This window comes from Limulus polyphemus, unplaced genomic scaffold (assembly GCF_000517525.1).
Source record: "Limulus polyphemus unplaced genomic scaffold, Limulus_polyphemus-2.1.2 Scaffold1959, whole genome shotgun sequence".
NCBI classification, from domain to species: Eukaryota; Metazoa; Arthropoda; class Merostomata; order Xiphosura; family Limulidae; genus Limulus; species Limulus polyphemus.
The window spans coordinates 68,604-86,691 of NW_013667569.1; the positions used below are offsets into that span (position 1 = coordinate 68,604).

Genomic DNA, 18,088 nt, shown 5'->3' on the forward strand with positions numbered 1-18,088 from the left:
TAGAGCATTCGCCAAGGTACGGGATAGTTCTAGAAACTAGAGGGCATGAGAATAGTCACGTGATCTCGATGACGCAACAATAGGAAGTGGATAGAGTTAATGTAAAGGTTGCTTTTTGTTGTGGTGAGGAGAATGAGAGTGCACAGTATTATAAAAGTTAGGGCTATAGTGACACGTTCAGCTATCATTCAGGTACCACTCTAACCAATCTTTAATGCAGTAATATAACATAACATTAAAGGACAAGAAGGGACCTTCTACTCCATCTAGGCCATCCCATTCACTAAATTAAACTAAACACTAAAAAAATCAAAGCCAGTATTTATCAAGTTTTCCATTCAACTTCCTTAGATTAACTGCATCTACCACATCTAAAGGCAACTCATTCCAAATACCAACCACCCTGTTAAAAAAATAAGTCTGTCATAGCTGAAGATGACTCCAAAATTTATATTTGTGACCCCTAGTCTTTCAATTCTCATTAGTAATTATGAAAAAAGAAACAAGAGAATAGTGTTTTAATATATAGAAGTTAAATAATAATTCTAAAGATATATGTCTCAATTTGAAAAAAGTACATAGTTGATTCAAGAATTAGCTTCATTTCTGTTATTCTGGCAATAAAGACTTTTAGGAACAAAATGGATGAGATCAAAATATATTAGAAAAAATCAGAGGCCTATATCCTCTTAATATTCCAGATAATCTTGTAAATTTCAATAGTCATTTATCTTTTTTTTCTCAAGATAAAATAAGATATATCGGTGTGGAATTCATGTTATCTGACATCTAGGATAACAAGTTTAACCATTTTACCTTGCCAGTTTCTGAAATTTATTCTGAACTTTGGAACCCTAGCAAATATCCACAAATGTTTAAAAATCTGTGCCTCTAAACCTCAAACCAAAACTATTTACACAAATATACAGATTCCTTAAATTCATGACCCCTGAATCACATATGCTACAACAAGCTTGTGTAAATAATTGCCACAATATTATCGTAATGCTTTTGTCTACAGTTTGAGCCCATTAAGGTTTGACTTATCATCTATAGGAGGAATATATAATATAATAAGTATTATAAAGATTTAAATTGTTATGTACATGTGCAGGTATTAATCACCATTTTATTTCATGGCAGCATTAATTTAAACCATGGCACCTTTATCAGTTTGTGTGTGGGGTATTCTAGATGGTGAGCTTTAAACTCCTAATGAATAAATGTTAAAAACTAAAATACAAGAACAGATATAAGACATATGAAGAGCTCAGGTGCAAAATGTGTTATATGTCATTTTCAGCAAAAATGAGCTGTAAATGGTATTGTATGGTGGATATGCAACATTTTGAATGTAAAGCATTTTATCAAAAAATTAAATAGGTTTTGTACAATTTAAAATAGAGAATGTTGAATTTTTTTTAGGTTTCAATTATAATAATTTTACTTAATAAATATCCCACTTTTAATTTCATAGTCTTTTTATGAAAGATACAGAAAGACAAACTGATTTTATCAAAATGGCAGAATTGGATATACTGCGTATCTAAGCTCTTCGTATCTACTATATAAATACTAAAAGCTGTCATCATTCTGATGTCTCAGACGTTGTGGTACTGATCGATGCTTTGAAGCTCTTCCAGTCACATATATGTAAAATGGACGATGTGCTACTTTGGGCGTATAATTAGATTTGAGGATTGGTTGGTTGAGATTGTGATAAGTAATAAAATCAAATCTGGTATATGTGTGCCCCACACTTGGTATTACTGGTGCTCAACAATGATAATCATTGGCTGAAATTTGCCATTACATTTGTTTGGTTGTCAAGGAGATACATTAATGCAACATTACTAAATTTTGTTCAGTTGGAACCCTCGGCTACAACTCTACAATAACCCACGTTTTACCCACAGCAAATTTCAATTTTGAAAATGCCAAAATTAAAGTGCTCTTCTTCGGCTCAGTAGGCTAACAAAGCCAAAACCAGGAAGACAGTTCAAAGAGAAGACCCAGAAATTCATAATAAAATTCACTTCCTTTATCATCACAATTAATAATTTTTGGGGTCATACAGTTGACAGGAATATGTCTTTGAGAATCAGTTTTTTTGCACGTTTCAGTCTTTTAAGATTTATCAAGAAGAACATTTGAACATAACTTAAAAATATACAGAAGTTAAAAATGCTAATTAAGCAATACTTAAAGTAAATGACCAAATATACATAAAAAAATGTTGTTTTGTGAAATACTAGAAATAGGATAGTTATTCTCCATACACATATTGTTACTAGATGATAATTAATTTTTAGAAAATATATGTTCATAAAACTTTTATTTAGATATAATCTTGAGTAGAAAAATTAATCATTATTTCCCATCATATAAAGGGCATTCAGCTTGTATGATTATTAATACATGTATATTTCCAGTTTTCCATTTAATAAAATTATATTAAACAAAGAAGATTTTTCTAGCATTTTGTCTCTTATACAAGAATAAAAAAAACATCCATCTCTGGATTTATCTTAGTAGCTCTCCACTTAACTTTTTCTAATTAGTCAGTTTTCTTTCTTGGATAAGATCAGAATTGTACACAATCTTGCCTCATCCATTTTTACCGTTGTTTCATCATTAATACATGTTCTAAATCACCAATTAAAGGATTCTCACTTTTTTTTTTTAGGTAGGTGTGTGGGTTGAAGGATAACATTTAAGAATGTAAGAAAAAGCAAGGTGACAGAAAAATAGACAGTATATTCTATCGGCTAGTAATTATATCTGTTAAGATATAATACAAACCAAATAATTATATGGTAGGTGGGGTGGAGTTATTTGAAAGTTTTGATTAGATAAAAATACTTTAATTTTACTCTTTAAGTGAATGGTGAGAATGGAATGAATGGCTTTCTAACAAGATTAATGGTTTAGGCTTAATATATATATATATATTGTTTGGAATTAAGTAATTGAGACTTATGTCAATGAACCAAGCAGTTTTTATCCCTGCTTCAACCTGTTTCTAAGGTAAAAATTAAATGACATTACAGATAAAATTACACTTTCAAAATTTGTGAAATTAGGTAGATAAACTGTTAATTTAAAGAATGGATGGAATCTTTCTACTATTGACAATTAAAAAATTATGCAATTATTTCACAGAAATTAATTTTTATCAAAATTCAGTTTAATATTGTGTTTATTTATATTGTATGGCACTCTTATATGATCTGATGGTTTCTTTCATATACTAAAAGAAGTTTTCTCTCTCTCTCTTTCTCATAGATTACTCATACAAAGACACAGTATTTTCCCCTAATTTCCAGGATAAAAACTCTGGTACTGTGTTACCCAGGCCTTTCCATCTAGATGGTTTATGGACCAAAAGAGGACAGGCCAGGATGAGAAAATACGTCAGACTTTCATGCTTTTTCAGCCCAGTATTTTTATTATTAGACATTGCTACATGTATGTATATAAAATTACATTATAGAGATGCAGGAGGTGGACAAAATTTTTAAAGGTAAGGCTTATGGATGGATAGTTTACCAAAAGATCATATGAAAGCATATGTATGTATTTTTTAAACATATTTATGAGATCTGACAATGTTATATGTATGACAATTGATAAAATCTTGCTATGGTGAAATGAGTCATGTTTTTTTTACATACCTTAAAAAAAAAACTACCACATGGTGAAGAAGGTGCTTTAGAACTGTTGTCTCTATCTTGCACCCACACATACACTGTCCCAAAAATCTTACCTTAAGCTGCATTATCTGTAAGGTTATTGTTAAATTAATGCATACTGTTTAACACATTTTGCAAGTCGTATCAATGCAGGTAGTATTGCTACTGTACTGACCATATTTAAATACTTATATCTTAAAGTTCTTTAATCCCACTTTTACTTGACACACTGATGAAGCTACTAGCCTATATTTGAAATGTTTGGCTCATTTTACCTATTTTTATTTTCTTATAACATCTTTTATATAATTGACAAAGAATGGTATAGTGTAAGAAGAAAATATGAAGTGTGAATAATGAATAGAAGAGTTAATAGAAAAGATTGTCAAGTAAGTTACTTGGGTACATCATAATGATTGAAATAATGAGTTTGTCATTCAAATGTTGCTTGACAAGTCTACCTATACACACCTAGTACTGCATATGTATATTTATTTTCATTTTTTGAAGTAATAAAAACAAGGGTAAATTGATAATTATAAAGAAAAATTATATAACGAAATCTTCAATTAAACTTTAATTGTTTTTTGTGCATTGGGTGTGAGGATGTCTCAGTTTTAAACTAGAATTAACACATGGTTTTTGAACTTAGCATTGCATGTAGTGTGTCTTTAACCTTGGAGAAATAAATAACCTGTCTTTAATTTCACATTCAAGCATAGTAGTTTGCAATTCAATAATTTGTTGTAAAATAATTTAAATCTTTCAGTATTGAAAATAATGACACATAGTGATTTTCGATATGGTACCTTACCTCCTCTCACATAAATAGCTATTCTCATTCAGTGCTGCCCTCTATATTAAATTTTTTTCTACATGCCACAAGCCTTGAAGCTCCCACTCATCTGGAATTGACTGTATCCAATGCATCTTGCATGCAAATCACCATGCAACAACCTTCCACCAATAAGAGTGCAACATACTCTCTTGACGCATGTGACTCCCTCTATTCAATTCTACCAAACGTCACTTCTCATTTGGCAGTACTTGTTTTGTTACATTTAGTTTGTGCTCTCTTCAAGTGTTTTTTTTTCATATCTTTGTATTATTTTCTCTCGACAGGTTTACTCTTTATTATACAATAGTGATATTTTTAACTTGAGTTATTCCGAAGTGGAATTATTTTATATATCTACCCGATTACAGAACTTATTACTTCATTACTAAATATTTTCTTTCTTTCTACCAACACAGTTGTGTGTGGTTGTTCATTTTGCACTATGAATTCTACATTACCACTTCGGAGGTTATATGTTCTGTCAGCACATTTACACAGGCTTCAGGTGGGAGAATCTTTAGCTTTACTTCTCAGGAGATTGCTCGTCCAATGAGCTGACCTTCTTCAGGCTTCGCCTCGAATTTAGAGGACCTCACATTTTGACATACAGTTCACCGACTTTGGAAAGATAAGATGTTATACTGTTAGGGTTTTTTAAATAATTTTATTTTGAATATTATTATCTGTAGTTATGTGAGCTCTATAACAAGTTTTGTTAGATTGGTCAATACTCATAGGTTAGAAATTAGGCTTAGTGGTATCTTTTCTCTTAAACCAATGATACCAGGGTTGTATGTTATGTTAGTATTCCAAGTAATTCATATTACTGGTATATCAGTTGTTCATTTAACTATATTGTTTTTTTTTCATACATCATGTCTCATACATAGATTATTGCTAATACATATTTATTTCATTTTTGTTATAATTTATCTTTTAAACTTCTTCATATTAACTTGGTTTGTGTGTAACCCTTGATCTGGGGTCCACACTAACTTTTCTCCCAATATTGTACTTATTTGTTGTTAAGAGTTTTATTTTAAAGCTTAGTGATATCCTTTGTCCTGCACTGTTTGATTAGGCTTAACACGTGTATGTTATTTTTGGTTTACCTGTAGTTCTGCATATGGGTTAATCACTAATTAAGTTTAATATATTGTTAGCTTAGGGACTTAAGGTCAGATCTTTTTCCCCACTGGTCCATTTTTGCTTCTCCTGTACATATAGCAGCATATGGGGTATCTGCCATGCTATTTTTTAGGTGCTCTTTTGTTTCATTCTGAGATATTCTCACCTTTATTCTTTTACATGTCTGGCAACTTACTGTTGTTTACCTGTCCTACCTACGGGTTTTCTCCATTCATCTTGTATGCTCGACGCTGATTGGGGATCAGATCAGTCCCACCTCAATTGCTTCTTGGGTCTTCTACATTTTGATGTGTAGTATTTGATCACACATGGGTTGACTATTTCTGCATATCTGAGAATGGCCACAGTACACGTTCTTATTTTCAAGTATATTAGGTTTTTTTCACCACGTGATTTGGTCACAGTTTCTTGCCCTGCTCTTTGGACATGTTTCGGTTCCATCTGTCTTTTGTGGGGTAGTCTGGATTTTACCCTACTTCCTCATTTTGAGAGATTTTACCTACACCATTCATTGGATGTCTAGCTTCAGTTAGCTCCTTCCAAACAGTGGTAGTCTTAACTCGTATACTCCTTCCACAGTCAGCTTGGGTAGTTGGATTTTCCAATTGGATATGTTTTTCCTGTTCCATGCTTCATATTCTAGTCTCTTTCTGGTTGGTATTTTTAAACAACCCTCAATTGGGACCATCCATTCTCTTCCTCAAATGCATTGGATGGAGTTTTCTGTTATCTGAGCCATTCATTTGATTTTTATCCTTCCCTCTTCGTGTATATGTGTTGATAGATTATCATATCCCCTACAATGTCAGGTTTACTGCTTCCTCCCCCTCTTTTGGATTATTTCTCCTCCCTGATGCTCATCTCCAGAAGTTGGGGATGTGGTTTGATCAGTAGGAGGCTTCAGGACAATGGTGTACAGGCAAAATGTCTTATCACCTTCACACACTGGCACTTCTGCCAGTCCAATATGCTTTCATTCACTCTCTTCGTTTTGTCTGTATTTGACTACTTGTGTTTCCTTTTGACTAATCAAGGGTGGTGGCTTCTATCATTTGCCAAGGAGACGCTCATTTTTGTTCCTTTTGTGGATCTCTTTTTTTTTTTTGAACCCACACGCTTGACATACATCTTCTGGAGGGGTGTGTTCCAAGGGTTTTTGGCCTTGTTGTTGATTGAATTTCCTGTCTAGTCACACTTTCTGCCAAAGAGTGACCTCTTGATCCTCCAAATTTTTGGTGGCTCTACCTCCTGTGGGGTGCTCTTCGACATGAATTTTTTTGTCAGTTCCCAAGCAGTTACACCTTTTGTTTTTGGTCTCTAGTTCTTCATCACTTGCCCTAACTGTTGATATGTTCAGAAAAGATTACATCCAGTTTATAATGTTAGTTTTTTCCTCAGTGACATCAGTGAAATTTACCGATCCCGTTTTGAGTTAGGGTAGAGAAAATAACAGATGAAATATAAAGTCTTACTGGAAAAAACTTTTGAAATTTATTTTGGAGGTTTTACAGATTACACAAAGGAAATTTGAGGTTTTTGAGATGAGAAAAAGTATTTTTTATCTTAACATGAAAATTACTCTGCACACAGACTATTCAAAACAAATACTCAATATATTCATGGACAAATCTTTATTTTAGTTTATTAAAGATTCTTCACAAAAAAATATGATTTTTTGTATGTGAAAGACTTGAAATTTTAACTGAAAGACTGCAAAATTTTGTAAAGATATACTTTATATTGAAAGTTAGAAGTATTAAATCTATAAAGATTTTAAACAACTAAAAAGAGGTCAAATAAACCGACCCCATGTTGAGAGAGGTCATGAAGACTTAATTGTAATTCCATGGCCATTAAATGCACACTGCTGAGATGAAGTGTTCCAAAAGATTGTTTGTAGATATATCCTCGTGATATGTTTGCTTTGTTAGTTTACTCATTCCGGACCGTACTCACCCATGGACTACATGAATAAAGCAGAAGGGGATAGCTGGCCATCCCTGCCATGCCTTGCCTTGAATTAATTGGTATGCTGTGCTTTTCAAAATAGGGTTTCTTGATCACCCATTGCACTGTATCAGGTGTTGTCAATTCTCCGGACTCTCCACTGAGCTTTCTTCACCCTTTTATACTAGTGGAGTTTGGGAGACCTTGCCACTTTCCAGTTCCAAGCCGCTGGGGTGTTGGACCATGGAGTCATCCTCCTGAATGAGATACTGAGAAACAATATATAACCTAAACCATTCACTTGAGAGTAGGGTGGTGGTGTTCTGCTGGTGTAGATGTTGAGTTGTCCTCCATTTTATATATCTTGAGAGGGAGCTGTCAAAATTGCAGTTCACCCCTTCGATTGGGATCCTCATCCCACCCTCACATGGAAGTCAGTTCCCAGTGTTTTGGTTTTAGAGTTGAACCAATCAACATAAGTACTCACACATGTATTACAGATGTCTCTATTCCCTCACTCTTGTTACTCCATCTGTGTTGTGGGTCATGCTTGAGGTACTTGCATATTAATACAATTCTTCCTCTTCTGCTATCCCTCAATGTTCTTATTATTCCAAGGATGTTACAGTGCTTGAAGTAGTCCCTGTCATTTTGATTTTGAGTGAGATGGTTGACATTAGACAGGCATATTTTTGATGCCCTATGTCTGGTTTAAAGATTGATCAATCAATTTCTCGCATTGCTATCATGTGTCCCGTTCATAGGTCAGGAGGTTTGAGATTCCTTCCTGTCTCATGAACTTGAGATGAAGACAGTATGATCCTCTTTCCTACCTCCACCTGATGGGTAGGTTTTGAATTGTAATTGACTTGCCGCCATTATGATCCTATTCCCTACCCTCTCTTGGATGTCAGTTCCCGGCAGCCTGGGTTTTGGATGTAGTTGACTTGCCGTGTATAGTCCATCATGCCCTAGCCACTCTACATTTTTGACTCTGAAGATCTCCTCTTTTGTTAGTGTCCTTCGGATGCTTCTTTCTTTCCCTCACACCACTCCCTCCACCTATTCAATGTGGGTTCCTAACTATTTATGTGAGTGGATGTGATGTACCGTATTGGAAATTAATAATTTTCCTATGCTAAAAATGTATTTCAGATAGGTACCTACCTCCTCCCATTCTTCCTCCCCATTGAAAACCAGTGCTTCCATTTTCTGCCAAAACTCAAAGTGATAGTTGGTAGAATTGAATAGAGGGAGTCACGTGTGTCAAGAGAGTATGTTGCACTGTTATTGGTGGAAGGTTGTTACATAGTGATTTGCATGCGAGATGCATTAGATACAGTCAATTCCAGATGGGTGGGAGCTTCAAGGTTTGTGGCATGTAGAAAAAAAATTCAATATAGAGGGCAGCACTGAATGAGAATAGCAATTTATGTGAGAGAGGTGAGTACCTATCCCAAATACATTTTCAGTATAGAAAAATTATAACTTCAGTTTTTCACAATATATATGTGTATTTAGATTTATTACATTTAAATATTATTAAAAAGGGAAAGGTTTATAATATCAACTTGTGAGCAGAAAAGATTTTGCAATGGATTGATATAGTTTAAATGGAAGCATTTCTCTCTACCGTGTATGTTGTCCGACTTGTAAGCATTTTGAATTAATCTGAACATTTTTTACTATACAGAAGATAATTTCCTTGTAGAATTTTTACTTTATTGTTAAAGACATGTAACATTTCTTTAAATTGTTTGTACTAAACTTTGGTCATAATATTTCATTTCATATGAATATTTTAAATGGCATTTTCAGATAGGAATTTTCTTTTCAAGAATTGTACTTTTTTAAAATTTTAATCCAACAGCTGCAAACTAGGAAACAGTTTTGATTCTAAGAAGTTTTAACTGAAAAGTGTTAAAAATGAATGTATGTTTACAACACAGAAAAATGTTTATATTTGCTAATGGGGTTTTGAATGTGTCTTCTACTTATTCATTTGGTTATTTCCTTCATTGTATGTTTTTTTTACAAAACTGTATTACTTCAGTGTACATAACATACACACACACACACAGTTATGATTTTGCTTTGCAATTTACCAATTTGGTTTTTTAGGGTGTAAATATTTTTGTAGTGAAATGAAGGACTTTATTAAATAAATAAAAAATGTAAGTCAGTGTTATAAAGGGACAATAACTTCTAATTCCTGTGCATTTAGTTGTTGTTTTTTAAATTTTATCTTGTTAATGCATCATCATGAACAGGTACTATATTTGTAACACCATTTCTGTTGATTTAATGTCATTGTTTGTTACATGGGTATGATAAATAACATTGATTATTGAAACATTTTTAGTTGAAAGAATAAAAAAAGTCAAGATTGTTAAATGAAATGCACTGATTAGACACAGTGATAAAGTATGAATGTGGATTGCTCTTGTTATGGAATTTTGATTTTGTACAACTTCGAGAATATCATTCAAGTTGAATTTCTATTAACGTTAATAATTTCTAGAATTTTCTGCTGTTCTTTCTCACAAATAAATCAACAAATTGTACTCAAAATGGATTGATTGTACATAATGACTGAAATGTTATTTTTTCAAGCGATACGACATACCTTCTTTATCTAAAGTAGATGTATCAAACATTTAAGGTCAGCACACATCATTTGATATCATTGACAGGTTTATCATTGTCATTTTCATCATTGTTGTATACTTACAAAAACTTTACATGTTAAAAGTTTATTGCAAAAAGTAATGGTTAACATACAATAGAAATTTATTACTGAAATTTATAGGCATTTAACATCACCTAAACTTGACCAGTTTCAATGTTGTTTTTTTTTATTTAGATCTAAAATAAATTATTGTGATTTGCTAAACAAGTTAGTCTTATGTATGCATATTCTACAAGGTTAATTTTTAGTGTTTTTAAACTTTTAACTCAAGGTTAATACATCACACTACCTACTAAAACTAGTTATCAAATATTCATTGATTTTTTTCAAAGTAACATGTTTAATGTTTCATTTTTCTTCATTAATACAAGCTAGAATTTTGTTTGTTGTTAGTTATGATATTCATCATATTCATATATTTGGTCTTTTAGAAGCATTACTTCTGTTACTGTAGAGACCCTTTATATTATGCTTCTTTCTTTTCAGTGCCATCATGTACAGGAACTTCAAGGCATAGCCTTGCAGCCAACTTTCAAAAAAACAAGGCAGAAAATGGATCTCCTCCCATTGGAGTGTTTTGGGATATTGAAAATTGTCAAGTGCCCAAGGGAAGATCAGCTATTGGTCTTGTTCAACAAGTTCGACAGCAGTTCTTCAGTGGGCACAGAGAAGCAGAGTTCCTGTGTGTTTGTGACATAAGTAAAGAAAGCAGAGATGTTATTCAAGAACTCAATTTAGCACAAGTGAGAAAAAGCTGTTAGAAATTAACAATACAAATGCATTACTCAGATATATATTATTGATAAGTATTGGTTACTGTTTGTAGGACTAAATTTGTATTAAAGATAGGGTAACCTCATTTAAAAAAAATAAATATATAGATATTTATTACTAATAACCAGTAAAGAAATGCAGTATTGGAAATAATTATGGAAACAGTGAATAAAATGGGTACAAAATGCAAATGTTATTGGATTACTCTCCCTCTACTGCAGAAAAAATTAATTGTACTAGATTACTGTGAAGTGCTGGTAGTCTATACAGTGAAAATCTGTTATCCAATCTGTCGCCAGCCTATAAAAGTCCAGTCAGTCATACTGTTCCCATCGGTGATGTGGTGATTGCATTTATGGCTCCAAGAATGCCACATGACACTTGTGAGAAATGCTAGTTTTGGCTGGTAGAGGGTCTTTTTTGTGACACTTTGATTCATAATTTCATAAAGAGTTGTTTGTAAGCTCTGAAAAAGGTATGTGAAACTAGTAGTCTTAGTAAAAAAAAAAGCCCAAACTCTTTCAAAGTGGTAATGCTAAGTAGCTCAGGATATGTTCTTTATATGATACATAATAGTCTAGTAGAGATTTTGCCATTAACCTGATTCGTAAAATTTATGTGTTAATTGGCCTCACTGGGTGTGTAGCTGCTCAAAAACTATTGCTTATGAGAGATAGAGAACCAAACCATAAAGCTGAAATGGGCATCAGTATTCAAATAATGGGATGATTTAAGCTGAAAAATGGTGCTCTTTACAAATGAATCCAGATTTAAATTATCTGGTACAAAAAAATCAGTTATAGTTTGTTTAATGGTAGTATCACAGACCACAGAAATGCTAACCATCCTTGTTTTGGTGGAATCTAACCTCATATTATATCAATATTAATATAACCTTTAAATTCTCATTTGATTTTTACATTTTGCAGACTAGTTTAAATACAATATTGTGAATAGGGATAAATTAAAATGATAACACAATCAAGATTGTAGTAATTTTAGGCATTTGTACTTTTGCATCTGTACTCAAACTAGACTCAAAGATTTTCTTAACGCTAAATAGAATATTGACCAGCCAAAAATCATATTTGTAGTTAGCCAATTCAGAAGTTGGGAAAACCATTTTAATTTCAATTAAAAGATGTTGAAATGAAAGCCATCTAGCCAGGAATGTGTTTCTGAAAAAACATGCAGGAAAAAGTTCCCTATCACAAAGCTACCCTCACAACCGAGAAATTGAAAAGAAATACGCAAAAAGAAAATACAGGTAAGTTTACTAAAATGCTAAATCATAAAATGAAGGGAAAAAATTAACAGTTGCAATAAGAAAATATGTCCCATTACAGAACTTCTGTGTATCAGGACACAACCTTAACATCAAAATACAACAAAACTCAAGACGAAAACACTACAAAAGAACATGTGTCAAATAAATTTAATAGCTATGCAACTGCCTTAAAGAAAGCTAGTAGTGAAAATGACAAAAAAAAAATATCAATCACTCCAGTCACAAATGCCAACAACTCTTGCTAAGCATGGGTGTTGCAGAAATTTATATCTGAATGTTTTGTCAACTAGCATTGCATTAAATTTTCTAAGTAAGTGAAAACTTATGCTTTACTTTGTGAATTTCATTATTGCTTGTGGTGTGAAAGTGACAGTGGAAGTTAAATTATCCATATTTTTACATTAGTTAGGGTTGGCATCTTTACATTCAGCCTAAAACATCTGCAGTGAAACATGCTGGAGAACCAATACAACTGTTGGCTGCATCTTAGCCAGTTTTATTGGAGATCTACAAAAAATGGATGGCAACCTGAATGCTGACAGATACAAGCAAATTCTTATCCATTGTGTCAGGAATAAGATCTTTTGGGTAGAGACTCATCTTCCAGCAAAATAGGGATCCTTAACATATAACAAATGATGTGAAGTGTACCTGGTAGTAAAGAAGAAAAAAAAGCCCAAGGGAACACTCATTCCTCTAGCTTAGCCTGCACAAGCTCCCACTATGAATTCTGCTATGGTTGTTCATGCATAACTAGGTACTGAGAAGGTCAAGTGGCAACTAAACAGCTTGGGTCAAATAGCAGAGCCATAAAGACATTTAGAATAATATTTTATAATCATCGTATATTTATAAACTTGTGCCATCATAAAAATAGATGTACTGTTAAAGTAAACCCAAAATACTAGTGGTTTCAATAACTTATTCAATTTACTTTTTGTTTTCTCTGTAAAAAATGTGATGTATTAACTCTTTTCCTATGACTGGGTCAAAGGTCACATTTCATGACTTTTTACAGTATTAAATTTAATTAAACAACTTTATCATCAATGTTTGCCAATAAACTTGGCATGAAAAGATAGTTTATAGTTGAACCTTTTATATTATACAAGTTTTAACTTCTTAATTTCAAAAGGAAATCTTTAAAAAATCTCAATCTTCATGTTGTTTTTTCCATGTCACTTGAAGTTATAAGCTCTAATTCTCCACTTCAAAATTTTGTAACTTCTACATTTAGGCTGCTGCAGTTTCCAAACAATTAGAAATGCAAACTATACATAATTAGAAGCAAGAATCTAAAAGATGATTCTTCTACCTTTTTGATTTGCTGAGATATCACTAAAATATAATATCTAAAATTTCACTGACTTGAGTGTGGTATTATATGAGATTCTCATATCTCATGCCATTTGGGTTAGCTCTACAAGAAATAGTTAATGTGTTCCTTCTGTGATTTATTGCTTATAGCAGGAGGATTTTATTTACCAGTGGATACAAAGTACAGCAATAAAACTATAAAATTAAAAGAAAACAGATGTGAAAAAGTTAAAAGTTGAAACTGTTAAGATAAGTAAGTTGGAGGGCTGTGTTTAACATATTGAACTGTGCATGAAACTCAACAAAACAAATAAGTAATTGGTACTTTCTAACTGTATTGTAATCAGTGCAGAGGAAAAACTGGTATTATTTATTTTATTTGCTATTTTTTAACTTATCGATATACATTGATAATTTCTCTACATTTATTTTTAGGACAGAGAAATTAAGAAGTATAAAAATTTACTGAAAAAAACTTAATATTGATTTAATAGGTTCTAGAGGTTATGCAAATGAAATGTGAAATTATAAGATGAAGTTTTTTTTTTTATTATCATGAAAATTGCCTTTCGCTCAGATTTGCTCAATAAAGACTTTGGAAATTTACAGACAAATCTTCTGGAGAAACTTTGATCTTTTTGTATAACAGTTTTTTAATGTTTACGAAAAGATTGCACAAATTTTGTGAAGATACATGTAGTAAATTTAGAGTTGTAGAATGTATAGTTTCACTGTTCTGAGTTTGGTCAAACTGACCTTAAAAGGTTTATGATAAACTGACCACTTAGTTGCGGTTACTCATTGTTTGTGACTCCTGTATGCCTATCATCTATGTGTTTTCATAATTATTTCCAATACTGTACATGTAAACCAATTAACTGTGTATGCTGCAAACTAAATTAATATGTAATACTTGTGGTGATTATTTATTAATTTTTGTCATGGTTGATAGCATATATGGTCACTTATGTACTAATTACTTTTTTAATCACTGCATACTAATTACTAACTAGTTTTTTTTTCTATGTTTTGGATACTTCTGTCTTCAGGAGTGGTTAAAATTAGATCCTGGTTGTTCTTGATAGAAGGGCTAATATGCTATCCACTTGTCAATGTATCAAACTACCCTAACAGTGTAAGGACATGCTTTATAGACTGCATAGTGTCAAAAATGAACAAGCTATGTAACACTGAAGATGCCAAGGAGAAAAATGAAAACTTCCTCTCTGTAACCCTCATTATCAGTGCATACCTGATAAGGGAAGAAATAGAGAAAATAAGCACCAAGCACATTGCTATATTCCCCTCCATCAAAAGTCTTTGTGAAAACAAACATAGGATATGTAAGCAGTATTAATCCTGAACAGTATTCAGAAATAACAATCACGGTTAATAACATACCAAACCACCTATAATCCAAACAGCGAGCAAAAATATATCATTTACAACATTCCCTTTGAATGTGAACTCCAATACATCGGAAAAACAAAAAGACAAAGAAAATTAGAATTCAGGAGCATAATAGATGTCCAAGTCTCTGCAATACAGTTCTGTTTGCAATAGCCCATTGCACCAGAGAAGACTTTACAATAAATTATAATAATAATAATACTAAAATAATGGGATAAGAGCCACCCATGCAAAAAAGGAAAGATAAATCTTCTACACCATCTACAAATAAAACAATTAGCCTGGATAGCCATCTTGAAAGCATTGAGGTAAGTTAATTGATTAAAGTCATAATGAAATAGACCCCAGATAAGTAGAAAATACACTAGGCATTCTCTTGAAAAGATTCAGGATTGAATCCTGGCCACTACCGTACAGAAGTAGTCTTTCTTAGGACTTTGTGACAATAGCAGCTGAAATATATGATTAAAACTAACTAGCAATTAGTATTCAGTAACAAAAATAATGACTTTGGTGATTGTTTAGGCTATTGACTATGACAGCAAGAATTTTGAATGTTCACAGGCTGTTAATTTATGCAAAAATATTAATGTAACTTTATTTGTTCATAAAACTTTGATTGATAACCTCATTGTTATTATATTGATCACAAATGTCAGAAGCCTCTAATTGGTTAAAAGTGCATTGTTTTTTACCTGTAAAGACTACATTGCACAGTAGTACTTGGTATCTAGGGGTGAGCTGAGAGGAAAAATGGCTGCCCAATTCAATCTATTACCCTATGATGCTACAAATAACTGCTAAAGTTGAATTATAGTCTTATTTGAGCATCTAATCTAATTGCCATTATCGAGTGTTTCACAGCTTGTGAGACTTCCAATATTATTGAAAATAGGTGCTAAAGTGGAAAACTGGGAACTAGCTAAAGAGACAAAGTGTCTTCTTCTTCTTTTTTTTTGTGAAGTTTTGTGATGGCTTTAGTATGACAGAAAAGCATCGTAAGAGTACTTAGGAATAGGCTATCATTAAGTGTGGTAGTGCTTAGTATGTAGGGATGGGCTGAGAAAATAATGGCCACCACATTCATTCTGTTACTCTATGATGCTTACAAGTAACTGCTAAAGTGGAGTTTTAGCCTTATTTGAGCACCTAATTGCAACTTTTGAGTGTTTCACAGCTTGTATAACAGTAATATTATTTTGTTCTTCTACCACACATATTTTTTGTGGGGAAATAATAAAAAGGAAAATTACTACTTAGTAGTGAATTCAGTTTATAATCATATATATTATTTCTATGTTTGATAAATAGAAGCTTAATTTCTGGTCACTAGATGGCTGCACAAGTTTTTCTTATACAAGGACTCTTTGTGACTTTGCATTCACAAACATAATATCTGCCAAAACAGTTTTAGTAGGAAATAAAGAAAGAATGAAAGAATAATCTAAATAAATATTCAAGGTATCAAGGAGATCAAGTATTTATGCAACTGACATGTCTGTGCACATGTTATTGATGTTTGAGTTTAAAAAAACAATACGTTATATATTGGTCTAATTTTCTTCAAATTTTCAGTGGGGCTGAGTCTGGCAGCTGTGTGTGTATGAGTGGGATCATACTTCATGGCTTGGGATCTGTTTCCCTATTAATTGACATGACCCTAGCATGTGGTGAAGTTGATTGTATGCATATGCAGTGAGATGGGGTGAAATTGGAAGTCATGGGCTCATTAAATATCATCTTAATGTTGGTCCAGCACTCCGAGGTATTTGTACTATCCTGAGGGAACCATTCCAGCTTCATTGGCCCTCAATGTAATCCAAAATTATAGAAGCTGACAAAACTGATATGATATTAACAACATATATATTACAATTGAATTATAAAAATGAAACGAATGTTTAGGTATCAACTGAAATTCTTTAAAAAAAAGGAGAGAAAACAAGTGATAACATTTTTTTTTAAATTAAGTGTGATGTAGGGATTGCAATGTCAAAAAAGTACAGAAACAAAGTATGGATGAATACAAAAATCACTATATAAGTAGCCAGTTCTTATCTGCAACTAAATGTTGATTTTCTATCAATTATATAAAATTAGGTTTGAATAAAATGCATTTAAACCAAACAGGGCTATACAGTCTTACAGTGGCTAATAACCATAATCTTACAAGCTTGACTCAGTACTTACTAGCTACTTATGTAGGGATTTTTGTATGGTTTTGTGTATTCATTCCTATCATGTTTTTTTACCTTTTTAGGCATTGTCATCCCTACATCATACTTAATTTTTTCAAATCTTTGTTTTTATTATTTGTGATGTATATAAAAATAAAAAATTTCTGAGCAAGTTATCCTGCCTACATTAATGATAAAATCAGAAGAATTTTGGAGAGAGGGGAATCTGTACCAAGGTTGGTGCCAAGCTCCTCAAGTGTATATAATAGTAGTATAAATAATAGTATTAAAAATCATCTTATTTATATTGACTACTTTGTGTTAAAAAAATGAAACAGAAATAAATAATAATAAAGTAAAATGTGGTTACTACTGGCTGTATGGCTCCTTGTGGTTAGTGGTTTTGGAATTTGAGATGGAGCCATACTTTCTGGACTGAGCAATATTGCAATGGATTGGAGAGAAGAGAGTTTGTACTTTGGATAGTGTGAAACTCCTTTAGCGTGTAAGTGAAATCACCCTTTTTGCTGTCGAATTTAGTGGTAGTGTTAGTTCATTGAATTTAAAGCTGGAGGTTAAAAAATATATGATAGTTAAGGGTAATCTGAAATATTAAATTCAAACAGATATTGTCTTTCTTACACAGGTGACAGTGGTTCACATTAATGCTACAAGTAAAAATGCTGCCGATGACAAACTGAAACAGTGCATGAGACGATTTGTTGATATACATGGGTCCCCGTCTACTGTGCTTTTGATATCTGGTTAGTGTGTACAAATTGTTAGTAATCTATATTTTGTGTTCTG

At 32.4% G+C, this 18,088-nt stretch overlaps 1 protein-coding gene across 4 annotated transcripts in view; it reads left to right on the forward strand.

Moving 5' to 3' along the window:
- LOC106465481 (meiosis regulator and mRNA stability factor 1-like) overlaps positions 1-18,088 on the forward strand; it is a 100,768-nt gene that overhangs the window by 5,454 nt on the left and 77,226 nt on the right. For 2 of the 4 annotated variants that reach the window (XM_022393391.1, XM_022393393.1), the window contains exons 2-5: positions 2,687-2,816; positions 3,286-3,523; positions 10,802-11,058; positions 17,928-18,045. In XM_022393391.1, the coding sequence (XP_022249099.1) occupies positions 3,496-3,523; positions 10,802-11,058; positions 17,928-18,045 (403 nt within the window). In that variant the 5' untranslated portion in view covers positions 2,687-2,816; positions 3,286-3,495. Of the gene's footprint in view, positions 1-2,686; positions 2,817-3,285; positions 3,524-10,801; positions 11,059-12,227; positions 12,357-17,927; positions 18,046-18,088 lie in introns of those variants that run through there. The other 2 variants (XM_022393392.1, XM_022393394.1) reach the window with 2 other exon arrangements.